Genomic DNA, 14,767 nt, shown 5'->3' with positions numbered 1-14,767 from the left:
GGACCTGAACATGCAGGCTTAATGTATGCAAAACTCCCATTGAAGTCAGTGGAAGTTAGGTGCACAAAGGATTTCACATTAATACATAGTTGCCGAAATGTTGTCAGGGACAATTCTCCAAATAAGCCTGGGATCAAGCTGGGGCTGCCAGAGTGGTCCAATCTGAGCATGCATGGTAACTAGACTGAAAGAGTAGGCATAGAACTGCACGTACGTAAACAGATCTCTACTTCACTAAAGGTGGTTTTTTGGTGCAAATAGAACCTCACTTTTTAAGGTCTTTCAGAAAACTCCTATAGCGTGCATGATACTCAGTTTATGTAACTGCCAGGGATGAAAGAATTAATCCTTCCTGTAACCTGTTAGCTGCTGGTTCCAGGGCATCTAGGCATTTTAAAACGGATTGATTTGGAGATTGATTCGGGATAGCAATCTATTAATTCTGTCCCTAAAATCAAGTAGTTAATGCTGACCTCCATATATGTTCAGTCCCTAAAATCCAAATTAATGCTGCCCCCCACCAACAAAACAGGTTAATAACCTCCCCAAATTAATCAACTCTTACCCCCACTTGGATGAATCAGCTATGCCCCCAGATCAGTAACTACTTCCCAGTCACCACTCTTCTTTAGAGAGCTGCTTATCTTTTGTTATTCCCACGCTCACTGGTTCTTGCGTCTGCTCCCCTGCCCTCAAAGGAGAAGAGGGTTCGAGGCTTACAGGGCAGTATTGATACCCAAGCTCTTTTCCATAGAGTATCTGGCAATAGCTTTCTTCACTTCACAGTCTGGTCTCAAAGCTCCCAGCTCATTGCTAGCTCTTGTACTACCTCACTAGCTGTCTCTAACTCTCACTGAACCCTCGAGAAGCCTTTTTCTCCATGTCCCTGTGACATCGCCACCTCACTGAGTGACTGCATTAGTACCATCCCCAGGTTCCATTTATGTTGACGTACACACTTAGAAAACTTCAGCAAGTACCCGTGGAAAAAAGTCATTGTCTTGAATGGTGGCAATAGCTACACTAGGCCCATGCTTTTGTTCTTGTCTTTGTCACAGGGCTCATGGGAACGATAAAGAATACCTGGTGATGGAATGATAAGGATGGTCATTCCCCCTTAATGTCCCCAAACTGTGCATACACACATGCATAAGAGCCTGAGCTGAGGTGGAAGGGATGTGCTCTGCCCCAGCTGTGGTAATTCTATATCTGAGCCTGTCCCCAGGAAAGTAAATGAGAAATGTTCTATTGATTTTAGTGGGAGCAGGAGCAGGTTCCATGCTTGTGTAAAACATGTTAGGTTAAATTCATCTGTGATGTAATGCTGTTCAAGTCACTGGAGATACCTAAGAGATGAATTTTTCCCAATAGCCTTCAGGAGGAATAGGAGGCACATTGATACATCTATATAGCAGCAGTACTATGCAGAACTCCTAAGTGTTTGCATTGCCAGCATTAGCTGGGGCCCAGGGGCCGGAGTCATGGCCTTATTCCCATTCTGCTCAGACATGTCTCTTTTGGATATGTGCTTCTGGAGCACTTGCAGCCATAGCTGCCTCCAGTGATGAGCTGCCAAAAGCTGAAGAACCGGTTCCTTCACTCGCTCCAGGTCTTTGGCGGCAGGTCCTTCACTCACTCTGGGTCTTCAGTGGCACGGAAGGACCCGCCGCCAAAGACCTGGAGCGAATGAAGGACCTGCCGCCGAAGACCCGGAGCACCGCCCGGTGAGTAAAAATTAAAAAGAGATTCTCAGGGGAGCCTCCCCAGCCAAGAGCTCAGGCAGGCCAAACAGGATGGTCCCGTGGGCCAGAGTTTGCCCACCCGTTTAACAACCAGTTCTAAACCGGCTTCAGAATGTAACAATCGGTTCGCGCAAACCGGTTTGAACCGGCTCCAGCTCACCACTGGCTGCCTCCCATACAGGAGTATTAGCAGAGGGGAAGCTGGAGTCAGCTGCCTGGGCCTACTCAGCCCATCCTACTTAAGGGTAGCCATAATGGTGAAGTTTTGAGAGAGAGGATCTGTGGGTGTTTTATCTCTTTATAGTAAATTAATGTGCATCTGAAGGTGCCATATCAACAACAGAGGGGTCTGAAGTCTGTTATCTGCAAAACTGGTATAACACAGTGGGTAAAATGCAGGCTTCCTCTCACTACCCATCAATGTGCTTTAGCGCTGACTTAAAGGAAAGAGAGCAGTACAGTCTCCATGCCCATTCCATCCTTGGCCTCTCTGTTGCCCAGCAAGGGCACCTCTAGTGATTAAACACAGGACAAGACTGCTACATTTATTTAGCTACTCTAATATTACAATTTTAAAGTTTCGATATTATATACAGTAACAGAAATACTAGCACACAATTATACTATTGTGTTTATATTTTCCAGATTGTACTGGAAGGAGTACTGGGGCAAGATAATTCTGCCAGTATAGCAGTTTTTGAAATTAAAATAACTAATGGATATTGTATTGGTAAGTACCATCCCTCTCCCCATGTGCATAGATGAAAACAAAAAATATTTTTTATTAGAGAATAGTCTAGCATAGTCCATGTAAAAAGTTCACTATATTTAAACTCTGTGTGTGTGTGTGTACACATATATAGGTCTCTATGACAGAGAGAGAGCTTCACTTAAATGTATATATTTCTGGGCTATTTATTGCACATTCAAGATCTACTGTAGGACTCACAAAACTAGACTGCTGCAAGTGCTGGACGTAACAGCTGCAACCCTATGACTAACTGTCCATTCATTCTTCATTACGCAGATGTCCGAGCAGCTCCATAGTTACAGTTGTGTTGATGATTGTACGTAAAGGAGGAATTTTAAATCCCTTAATTCCCCATGATATTTCCCAGAGATCACTACCAAAGTAATAAAATTGTAATGAGCAGGAAATATTTAAATTTTTAGGTAAATTTAGTAGTGGATGAATCCGCATTTTTCCATTCTTGTGTGTATACATTACACACTAAAAGATAACATTTCAAAGTAACGTTTTATTGTGCTCCGAATAACTTACTTATCACAAGCATCACATGCTTGATAATTCACACATACTTTACTCTTCTTTGGGCAGGCTACTTTTTAAACATGAAGTTTAAAAATAATCATTACATCTGTTTGTCTCTGCAGTGGACATTCAATAGACAGGGGGCCTTTCCGTTTTACCAGCCCTGCTCCAATTACAATAGTCATTGCTATCAATCTCAGCTATCCAGCTATGCTCCCCAGCCTGTCTACCTGCCTGTGACTACAGGGCCCAGCCAGCCCCTTACCAGAGCTCCCTGCACATACACCCCATTTCACTGAGCCCCATTCCAGCCTCTCTTGGATCCACTGTGGTTCACCAGCGGGAACTCTGGTCTGACAGACCTGATAAGGGTCAGAAAGTAGTACACTGAGTCCCTGTTTTGGCATTTGCAATATTTTAATTGGTGCTAAGTTCCAGCAATTAGTGAGATACTTTAGCAAATGTCAAAAGAACAAGCGGGATTGAACAGGACGTGACACAATAGTTCATAGCACACATCAAGGGTCAGTGGCTATGGTAGTGTGGCAGTTTACATTGCTTCCTTTGATGGCTAGCTAGTAAGCCCTGTAGGTGTTTTTTCTTAGATTGCAGAAGGCTAACGTGGTCTCTACTAAGACAATAAAGTAGATGCTTAGCAATAGCCTTTCTTGGCGCTTCTGTAATGAACATATGTGATCTTCATGATGTTATCTGCAATTGCAGAATGTGACTTTGAAGAAAATCATCTTTGTGGCTTCATGAACCAATGGAACCCCAATGTAAACTGGTTTGTTGGTGGAGGCAACGTTCGAAATTCACAATCCATCTTTCCCAGAGACCATACATTTAACAGCGAATTGGGTAAGCAACAAGTAGATTATCTAAACTAATAATAATCTGTGCCCACAAAAGCATCTAACTTTTAACTCTTGTATTGTGGTAGCAACTAACCGACCTAACCAGGTCACATGATCGAAAGATAAACTAAGACTTGATTTTTGCTTACCCTGTTGTCAATGAAAAATAAAATAAATGGTTGGCGAATAATATTGTGACATTTATAATGGTGCAAAGGAAGGGCTGCGTTTTAAGAGAAAGTTAGGAGACCAGGTCCTTGCTACTCATAATTCCTCTTTTTGCTACTCCTCCTGAGGCGACTTCCTTCAGATCTAGGCTGAGGGGAACAAAGGTGGTGTAAAGGCCAGCTATTCTCCATTCCTTTCCTAGCTAGTGTAAATACCTCAGAGAGTAGGTGAAACGCATTCTTTCTCAAACTTGCTCTTTATATTTCCCCTCATCTACTACTTAATATTGCATGTGACTGGGAAAAAAAAAGTCCATTTATTTTTCATTCCAATACTTGCCTGTTCTAAGTTTCTCACATTGGAATGTGAGAGTCACGTGGCTTGAGATATATTTAAAACAAGAATAGACAAAGTATTGGAAAAAATACTGTAAGGAACAATCCTGCATTGGCAGATGGAGAATGGGCTAGATGACTTAGATGTTAGTGATGGAAAATACTTATTATGATTCTAAAGGCTTTGATCCTGTTTATTCGTTCTCATTAAGTTCTTGTCTTCTTCATCATTTTCTCTCATTCCCATCACTCTTTTGGGTCCGTTTTACTTTCAGTGGTCAGGTAACTTTCATATGTAAGTACAGTAACACACCAATGATGATAGGAATCAATTGCATCTGCAGCATTAATAGGAGACTAAGCCCTTTTGTCTGTTTAATAATTTAGGCCCTGATCCTACAAAGATTTTATGCACATACTTAACTTTGTGCACTGTGAGCAGCCTGCTTTAAGAGCAGGAGCAGATTTACCTTAAAACAAACCATGTGGTGGCACCAGGCCCCCAAAGACAGGGGGCCCCCCAAATGCAGGATAAGTATCTGACAACCTGCCCCCGAGACCCGGCTGCCTGCATGCCGTGGCCGATGGCCCCACACCACTCCCGGAAGCGGCCGACTGCTGGCACATCTCTGCACGCCCCTGTGGGGGAAGGGGAGGAGGCAGCTCCCCTGCCCTCAAGGGGTGCGCAGAGACATGCCAGCAGCAGGACTAAGGTGGCTCCCTGCCTTCTCTGCCTCCCTCCCTCCTTTGCTCCTGGAAGCGGCCGGCATGTCCCTTCAGCCCCTCAGCGTGTGTGTGTCTCCGAATGCTGCCCCCACCCTGAGCGCTGACTCCACACCTCCCATTGGCCAGGAACTGCAGCCAACAGAGACCCCCTGCCCCTGGCTAAGAGCTACTGCCAGAGGGGTGTGTGTCCCGGTCACTTTGGGAGCCATGCTGCCCGAGGTAAGCACTGCTCCCCTGCCCCCCAGCCAGAGCCTGCACCCCTCACCCAAACCTCCTCCCAGAGCCCGCTCACCCCCACCCCGAACCGCAACCCCCTGCCCCAATCAAGGTACCGCACTTTATTTTCATTTACTTCTCGTTACTTATAATAGAGGAGGAGGATGAAGAAAAAAAAAAAAGAAAAACAGGGCGGGGAGGTAAGAGGATAATGTTTTTTCATGGCTGGGTCCCCAAGGGGGGACCCCAAAAATGAAGCTATGCACAGGGCCCCATTAACTCTAAGTCTGCCACTGGTTTAAGAGCAGTCTGCTCACAGTGTGTAGAGCTGAGCACGTGCATAAGTCTTTGAAAGATCAGGCCTTAAGTATCACTCTCATGGCAACTTTTCCTCATTTTGTATTGTGCTCCTTTACTCTAGTCTCATGTTCCTGTCATCTTTTACATTCCACTCTTCACCCAGTCCAGACTTGAGCAGATGTAAGGGCCTTATAGCTCACTGAAAGAACAGCAAATTTAAAAAAAAAAAAATTTTGTAGCAAACGAAAAAGTAGAAGTTTGAGTTGCTTTTGATATGAAAAAACTTCTTCTTGGACACTGCTTTGTAAATATTAGACATCTAGTTTGTGAATCAGTTGCTTCAGACATATAAAAGATGTGTTTTCCCTTTTAAACATACAAGGAACTTGGCATGGGAAAAAAGTTCACTTTCCTCCCTCAGTGGTAAGAAAGGCTAAAAGATAGAATTCTCCTTAAAACCATATGTATTACCAAAAGCTCTGTTCAGCAGGTATTAGAAATTATACCAGGCTGAGTGGCCATTTCTAAGTGGGCTGTGCTGAACATATGAATATGTATTTTCCATGTGGATTTGGCCCAAAATTCAGAAAGCAAGTGAATGTCTTATACATAGATCCAAGAACTAGTATCCTGATAAATGGTTCCTGCTCTAAATATATGCCCCTTACAAGGGAACAAGACCACGCTATCTGTTGTCACCACCTTTATTGGTTGTAACATTAGACTAGAGAAGACTGCTGCATTTTGCAACAGCTTTAGTCTCAGGGTGAATTCAAGATGTAACCCCAATGAGATTTGCAGGTCTTCAGCACTTCTGAAAATCAGGCAAAAGGTATCTTGAGTTGAGCATTGAAAAACAGAGGCACACAAAATTAGCAAACTCTTCTACAAATTTTGGCTGTAGATTCTGAAAATTAAAAAGTACCTGTGTAACTTGAATGAAGGAACGTGAATGCAAAAGCTAGTTAAACCCTAACTTGTGCTCTAAAAATAGAGTGGGTGTCCTATTCAAATCGTAGTGCTGTCTGTTTCTTTTGCCCTTTTAACAGACTTTATTGATTTTCATGTGATCTACTGATTTTGATAGTACAACAAAAGACCGTAATGCTGTTATGTTTAGAGCAGTGCCTATGATGCAGTTTTACAGTCTCTGTAAAACTTACGCATTAAAAATTTTCTATTGGGACCCTGTTCTGACTGTCGTCATTTGTAGGGGGAAAAACAGACATGAAAGAAGAGATTAAAACCCATCGGTGATCCAGATAACTTGAAAAAGTTAAGAAAAATTTTCTGAAATCTTTATAACATGATTGTTATGGTCTGTAGTCTGTTTAAGAAAAAAGAAACCATCCACAACTATATCTAGAACAAAACTGTTCCACATTTACAAATACTGAAATAACTCATTGTCTGGATTTTAAAATTATGGTACATGACAACGTGCTGCCAATTACAGAAACCTTTTCATCCTTGTAATGCCGAGCCATACATATTCCAAGCGTTTGCTTATCATTGATATTGGATGGAGGAATTCAGTGAGCAGAAAGTATAGGGAATGAAACACAACTCATTTATATGACATTGACTTAGCTGGAGTTAGAAGACTTTTATTTCTTTAACTTAACTAGGGTTCTGTTCTTTAGGTCATAGAACCCAAAGCACTTAAAGGCTTAGAGGATCTTTCAGATCTCTCCTTGTACATAAAACTTATATAGTAGATGCCTTTTCTTCACCACTTTGCTTGAAGTGCCTCTTTTACACTATACTAGCAAAGACAGGGCAGACTTTTTAGTTCCTTGTTGATGTTACAGAAAAGAAGTTGAGGGCATTCTAAGGGCAGCAACAGGCAAGACTTATAATTCAGATCTTAAACAATGTGAAGTGTGTGACAAAACAAGAAACCAGGAAATGAAAAGTGATGGTTAACACCTCCTTAACTGATGCCGCTGTGCTTTTTACCCCCACAATTGCATGAGTTGAGTACAGAGTATCAGTCTAACGCTGCTTGGCCCCCCAGACAGCTAAACAATTGGTAACCAATTTAACTTGAGTTTAATATGTTACACTTTCACTAGCCCACACTTGGTGACTCATTGTTGAGAACCTTTCACCATTTGTGAATGAGCTTGCCACAAACAGTGAAAATTAAGTTGTGACAAGTGGTAACACTGAATGGAAACAATGAAGCACCAAAAATGCCCTCAGCCAACTGCAATAGAAATGAAACCTAGGTTGGGAGGGTGGTGGCGAGGCAGGAACTTGCCAGACTAGTAAAGAGGCAGAGACAGCCAAATTAGCCCTTCTCAAAGTCCAAGATGAAGTGGTCAACAGCTAAAGCTTCCAAGTTCATAAAATATCAGCTAATTATTTGGGCTACAGAGATGAGGAACCTCCCCAGCAACAAGTATATACAAACCAACATACAAACCTTAAAATGTTAACTCTGAAATAGCTTGTGGTTGTGGCATTTCACGCTACTGTTGTATATATTTTCACCCTGCTGAGCAATATTTTTCCATGACAAACCTCATCTCTGATCAATATATATTATGTCCTTTAACTGTGGCAGCTCTGGGTGTGCATCAGAGACAGAGAAAGAGAGAATGTAAATATACAGATATGCATATGCAGTTTAGATAAACAGAAATACATATAAAGGGTCAAATTCTCAACTGGTGTAAATCAGCACAAATCCACTGAAGTCAATGTAGCTATGTCCGTTTTCAACAACTGAGAATCTACCTCATGTGCGTGCAGGAAGTAACCTACTTCTTCTATTCTAATCTGACTGGGACATGGTAAGTTTCTGTCCTTTGAATTTTTTCAGTTGTGAGTTTGGAGAGCAGATTTTTTCAATTTAAGGTAAAATTGAAGACTTAAATGACTTGAGACAGCAACAGGTAAGGGTTGCGATTGGCTTATTTACCTCTGGAATCCCAGTCTCTCAAAATCACAACTCACCAATATGCTATTCATAGGATTGTGCCGAGAGAAGAAGAGGGGAGACGAAAAAGGGAGGCAACATCTGTAATTTGTCCAGTGAAGAGAGTATTACTACTATTAGCGTTTCTAAGGAGGCCCTCACAGTAGTTATCCCATGTGTATGTTGTAGATAAGCAGCATATCAAATTTCTGCACATCTATTGATACATCTGTTTAATTGTCATTTTCACCATTATATATATTTAAGGGGTTTTTATATATATATTTATATTTTTTAGGTCATTACATGTATGTGGACTCTATTTATGTCAAGCATTTCCAAGAAGTGGCCCAGCTGGTCTCACCTAAGACAACCACTCCCATGTCCGGCTGCTTATCCTTTTATTACCAACTTCAGCAGGAGAGCGGCATTGTTTTTACTCTCTATATGAGAGATATAAATGGCTTTTATGATGAGATCTGGAAGATAGACCGTACAATGAATACAGACTGGAGTTTAGCAAAGGTTGATTTTGATGCACCATATCCAATGGAGGTAAGAAAATCAAAACTTGTGCAATATAGCTATATCTTCCACAGTTTGCATTGCAGCTCCATATGTCAGTGCTGCTGACGTACCGCTTCTTCTCTACTATGTCATAAAATCAAATAGAACATGTGTATCTCTGTCATCATGTCTCTTACCTTCAGAGGGCCTACTAGTGTCCAGGTATGGCATTGCAGGGATTGTTTCAGTCTAGCACCCCCTTTTGTTGGTTTGTTATATATGGCCTAGTCCTCCTGCCAGGTCGCTGTTCAGTTCATTCCCCTTCCGGGGCTAACAGAACAGTCCCCAAAATAGGAAACTCTAATCCATCTCCTGGCCTCTATCTGGTGCTTGATATTCTTGGCTTCTTTTATCTTTGTTGCTTGAGCTTCCCCTCTTGGTCTAGGGAAGAGGTAGGGGAACCCTGTCTGCCCTCTCCTCTGGGTTCCAGTCTGGGGACCTTATTTAGGCAGTTAAGGACTGTTCCTTCAATCCCACCACCATTTCCCCTTTGCTTCACTTATCAGCATCCTCATAAGATCAGCAGGCTCTGTTGTCCCTGCACTGACTCTGTGATTCCTCACAGTTTCTCCTGGGACTAGCTCAGGAGGCATCTCTACAAGCCAGTTTCGTTCCTCTCTGCAGCAGACGGACTGTACAATTCTAGCAATTCTTTGCCCCTTTCTTCAAGGCAGTCAGTAGCTCTCTCTTATGAACAGGAGTTCCCCTCAGCCCTCTCCTTGGAGCTGGGAGTGTGCCTCATGCCTCTTGCCTTAGATTAGTCAGTTGCAAGGCCTCGTGCCAGCTTCCCTCAGCTGAACACCCTTCCTAGTAAGCCTTCCAGTCTGGAGGGTTTGTCAGGCTAGACTTCTGCTGTCAGCATCTCCCTGCTCTGATGGAGGAGGAAGCCTTTATACTGTTCCCCTTCTCCTAACCCCTTTCTTGCCCTGCCCTCTCTGAAAGATTTGGGCCTTTAAAGGTACGGTCTTCTGATTCCTTCCCTAAGCACCATTCATTCCCAGGACTCTTAGGTCTCTACATGTATCTTTTGAACTCCTCTGAACATTTTAAAGGGCCAAGTGGTAGGGCTGACTAGTAGGCACTACTGCCCTCTATCCTGGCCTACCCCATTGCAATCTCATTTGAAAATAAATGCACTTTTAAAAGTTGTGGTAGCTAATGCACCTGAGTGTACTCTCTGGGCTGTATTATTCCTTTTCCCTGTTCAGATAGGATGCCTCCAGCAACCACAGCTTAGATCTTACTCCTCCACAACCCCCCTTAACAGAGCTCGATTTCTCAAAGCTAAAATTGAGCTCTATATTTTATTATTATTTTATTTTATTCTAAATCTCAGGGCTATCCAAAAGAAATAGGAAGTAGAAAGTGTTTATTCTTTGCTGACTCTTGATGCTTCACAGAATGGGAAGAAGATTCCATTCCTGACACCCTCCCTCTGTCCCCATCCCGGCCTTGGAATGCCAATACCTGCACTATCCTCTCAAAGAGGTTTTGTAGTTTTTCCTAAGTAATCTGAATTCCAGATGATGAAGTTGTGTTACTACATTGTAGTGACATACACAATAGATAAGTAATAAATTGCCATTCATTTTTTCAGGTTATTTTTGAAGTTGCTTTCAATAGTGCCAAAGGAGGCTATGTTGCTCTTGATGACATTTCTTTCTCTCCAGATTATTGCAGCAATCAGACAGGTATGAATTCTTTTGGGTATTTACTTTCCATAGTTTCTCCCTTCCTCTGCCTCGTTTTATCAGTCCATAGATTTCACTGCTTGGAATATACTATAGTGACATTCAAATACTAGCCTGCTCAATTTAGCAGTGCCACTGGGTTCCTCCTCTTAAGAAATGAAATGGGATTGTAGAATAAATGATACATGCAGATCAGAAGTGAGGGTAATTTACCCTTTGTAAAGCTCTTTGAGATCTGATGATGGAAAAGCACTATATATGAACTAGGAATTAATAATTATTATTAGTCATTGAAACAACATACTTAGGGACATGGTGGATTGTCCATCATATGACGTCTTGAATTCAGGACTGGATATCTCTCAAACAGAAGTGATGGGCTTGATGAAGAAATTACTAGGTTGGGTTTTATGACCTGAGTTATGCAGGAAGTCAGACTAGATTATCATAATAGTCCCTTCTGACCTTAATCTGTAGATTGCCAGAGCTTCAAAACTAAAGCACAGCATTTTAAATTTTGAGTAGGAATAAAGAAGATTTTAGCTCTGTATTTCGCACTGGTGCAACCACAGCTGGAACACTGTGTCCACACTTCAAGCAGGATGTTAATAAATCTGGAGAGGGTTCAGGGAAGAGCCTCAAGAATGATTAAATGATTGGAAAACATGCCTTGTAGAGAGAGACTCAACGAGCTCAGTCTATTTAGCTTAAAAAAGAGAAGGTTAACAGGTAACTTGACCACCGTCTGTAAGTGCATTCAAGGGGACCAAATATTTGATGATGGGCTCTTCTATCTAGCAGACAAAAGTATAACAAGATAATGACTGGAAGCTGACGCTAGACAAATTCAGACTGGAAATAATTTTTTATCAGTGAGGGTAATTAACTGTTGGAACAGTTTACTAAGGGTTGTGGTGGATTCTCCATTACTGACTATTTTAAAATCAAGATTGGATGCTTTTCTAAAAGATATGATCTAGTTCAGGCAGGAATTATTTAGAGGAATTTCTATGGCTTGTGTTATACAGAAGGTCAGACTTCTGGCCTTGGAATCATGGAAGTTTTTATGAAGTATTTAGAGAATGTCATTCATTTGGGCAATTGATCCAAAATAGAATGGTCTACCCTTCCTCTCAGACAAGTTGCATGCTCCATGCTGCAACTGGAAAGCGAGTTGGAATGCTGTGGTTCTATCTCCCCTGAGGTTAAACAAATTTCCACAGAGACTGAAGCTGGTACAGCATGCCTCTGAGGGAGCATGGGACAGGGACAGGTGCCCAAAATTAAATAAACAAGGTGCCATGGTAGCAGGAAACCACAGGTGACTGGCAAGGACTGTATCCTTCCCACAATGAGGACATGTCCCAGTGTTAATATCTTCCCACATGCCTGGTATGCCCTTTCAGAGTTAAGTCAGAAGATACCTTTTGGGGTCATGTGACCTACTCACCTCCCTCAGTTGATGGAGTGACTAGCTGCCTCTGAGAGGGGAGTGTTGTCAGGATTTTATTAGGTTTCCACAACAACAGAACCAAGATGGATCCATGTGATTGTTGTTGCTGGGCAGTTAGGGCCAGGATTCAGCCCTTGGCAGATACAGTGTCTGTCCCTGGACTTGCCAGATACTGTTTGGTTTGAATGTTGCTTTTCGTTGCTAAGTAACATTCTAACAAAATGATTAATGATTTGCTATCAAACCTATTCATTCTTTTTGGTCACAATTATGAATTCTTTTGAAATGGGAAGAAAAAAAACATTTTGTACTGATCTAGTGGAAAGCAGTTTCTTCCTTTTTTACATCTATCTCTGCATGGTCTCTGCAAACTTTATCTGCACAGCTTAAAGATGCATTCTCTGGAGGGCATGAGACTGAGACCCCAGGTGTGTTGGTTGATTGAATGTAGTTTTTGTATAACTATCTTCTCTCCTCCTGTTCTGGTTTTACTCATTTTTGTAACAGTCTGTGCTTGGGACTTATGTATTTTTTTGAGTTCTTGATTATGTTTGCAATAATGTTGCGCTTTGATCCATTTATTACTTATACTGATAATATATTTTCCTCTTCTATTTTAACTTTCAGATGTTGTTTATTTGATGGGCTAAATACAGTCTGTTACCTCTTTAGAACACAATACAGTTTATTCTAAATATCCTGACTCAAATTCTTATCCACTGTAAGTGCGTGGAACTCTAGGTTGTCAGTGGAGCTACATTCAGTTACACCAGGTCTGATTTTGGCCCATTAAGTTTTTCTGTGTGAGAAATTCATGCCAGTAATTTCCTTGGTGTTTTGTTGAAATATGTTCAGTTACTTTTTAACCCTTCAGTCTTGTCACCAATTCCCATATTTCCATCTCTAGTTGCTTTGAGTACTTCTGAAATTGCATTCTCTTTCTGCTCGGCTTTAGTGGTTCTCTGCCTCCAGCTGTCCAGGAGACTGTGTCAGCTCTATCTGAAATCCTTTGTTGTATAATAGTGACATTAAGTTTTGATTTTTTTTCTAGGAGTTCTGATTCAAAAGTGCACAAATATTAGCTCAGATCTTCAAAAAAAAATCTACCAGCCACCCATTAGTCAGAGGACTATACTTACTAGTCACAGGTTGATTCAAAAGATGGGGCCTGGTTCTTCTGGCCGATGCCCTAATGAAAAGCTGAATTCAATCAGCACCCAGAGTCAGGGTGCAGGGATTTTTTCCAAGTGCTGGTCTTGGACCTTGTTTGGCACCTCTATCTTTCACAGCTGGCTCGTAGGTATCTGTTAAATTTAAAGCCACCACAACCCTATTTGTCCACTGGAAAGGAAGAGAAGCACTTACTTTCTGCTTTTCCTTTCTACTCAGGGTCTTCCAGCTGTTGTAAGGGGTAGCATCTTCAAAACATTAACCCTCCCTCGCCCTCCTAGCTGCTGCAATAGAGTTGGTTGCCATTAGGGCTGATCTGTTTTCAGTCTTCTAAAAGGGCTGAACCCCACCCTCCCTTTTTTTTTTTTTTTTTTGCTGCTAACCTAAAGCTTAGTTTCTGCAGAAACTAAGCACATGGATCCCCACACTTACTCTGGGAAAGCTCCTACTTGGCAGTAGCAAGCAGACTTTTCAATCCGTGTATTAGCTACTGTACTGTAATGCTGGGGAGGACTGAGCCAGGCCATCACAGAGCTCCTATAGACCTGACCTACCACCTGTAGGAACATCCCTTGATTGCCATATGTTGATTTTCCCCAATAACTTGTACAAATGATCTGTGAATATCTTAGAGAGAAGCCTTTTTTATTACGAGCAGTCTGCCGGGTGGAGATATTTTTAGATTAAAACTCTGGCCTTTGAATTCCACACAGCAGGAAAACCAAAAAGCCTTCAGCATGAATGAAGAGATTAGCTCAACTCTTTAATAAATTACACCATTTATAGTGATGTTTTCCTTTGTGCAGTGAACCATGCAATACTAATGTGAATTGAGCAAAGCTCCAGATGTCAGCCATAAATAAAAAATACTACCCCCATCCACCCCTACCTACCTTTCAGGAAAGGAGGGTTTGTTAAAATGAATAAATAAATAAAACTTAAATATTTGTCTTAGAAGGTTATCACACTGGAAATCTAAATATTATTATATACACACACTTTTTGTCTGGATATCTTTTGAATGGAGTAAGACAGAAAAAAATGTCTGGGTGTCTTTATGCATTACATCCTGAAGGAGAAATTTTATTTTCTTTTGACGTCTGTTGCCTATTTATTTTTTTTATAGGGACTGTGAAAGAGGTATTTTCCCCCTTGGCAAAATATAAGAAAATAGGATCTATTTGTCATACAAAAATAATAGTCAGGCTGACATCAAACTGTATTCCATATGTATAAAGTGTGTGTGTATGTATATGTATCTGCTTCTCTTCTGCAATACACACAATTACTAGTCATGAACAAACCGAGATAAAACAGAATACATTTTGGCATTCTTGTTCTTCAAA

At 41.5% G+C, this 14,767-nt stretch overlaps 1 protein-coding gene across 3 annotated transcripts in view; it reads left to right on the top strand.

Annotated features, from left to right (window-relative positions):
* Nucleotides 1-14,767, top strand: part of MAMDC2 (MAM domain containing 2) — a 96,541-nt gene that overhangs the window by 41,785 nt on the left and 39,989 nt on the right. For all 3 annotated transcript variants that reach the window (XM_043547387.1, XM_007065566.4, XM_043547388.1), the window contains exons 4-7: nucleotides 2,388-2,472; nucleotides 3,739-3,876; nucleotides 8,839-9,095; nucleotides 10,705-10,798. In XM_043547387.1, coding sequence (XP_043403322.1) covers nucleotides 2,388-2,472; nucleotides 3,739-3,876; nucleotides 8,839-9,095; nucleotides 10,705-10,798 — 574 coding nt within the window. The remainder of the gene's footprint in view (nucleotides 1-2,387; nucleotides 2,473-3,738; nucleotides 3,877-8,838; nucleotides 9,096-10,704; nucleotides 10,799-14,767) is intronic.

The sequence above is a fragment of the Chelonia mydas genome, chromosome 5, assembly GCF_015237465.2.
Source record: "Chelonia mydas isolate rCheMyd1 chromosome 5, rCheMyd1.pri.v2, whole genome shotgun sequence".
In the NCBI taxonomy this organism is placed as follows: Eukaryota; Metazoa; Chordata; order Testudines; family Cheloniidae; genus Chelonia; species Chelonia mydas.
Note: the sequence above shows the minus strand (reverse complement) of the source record. Positions and strands in the feature narration are given on the sequence as shown.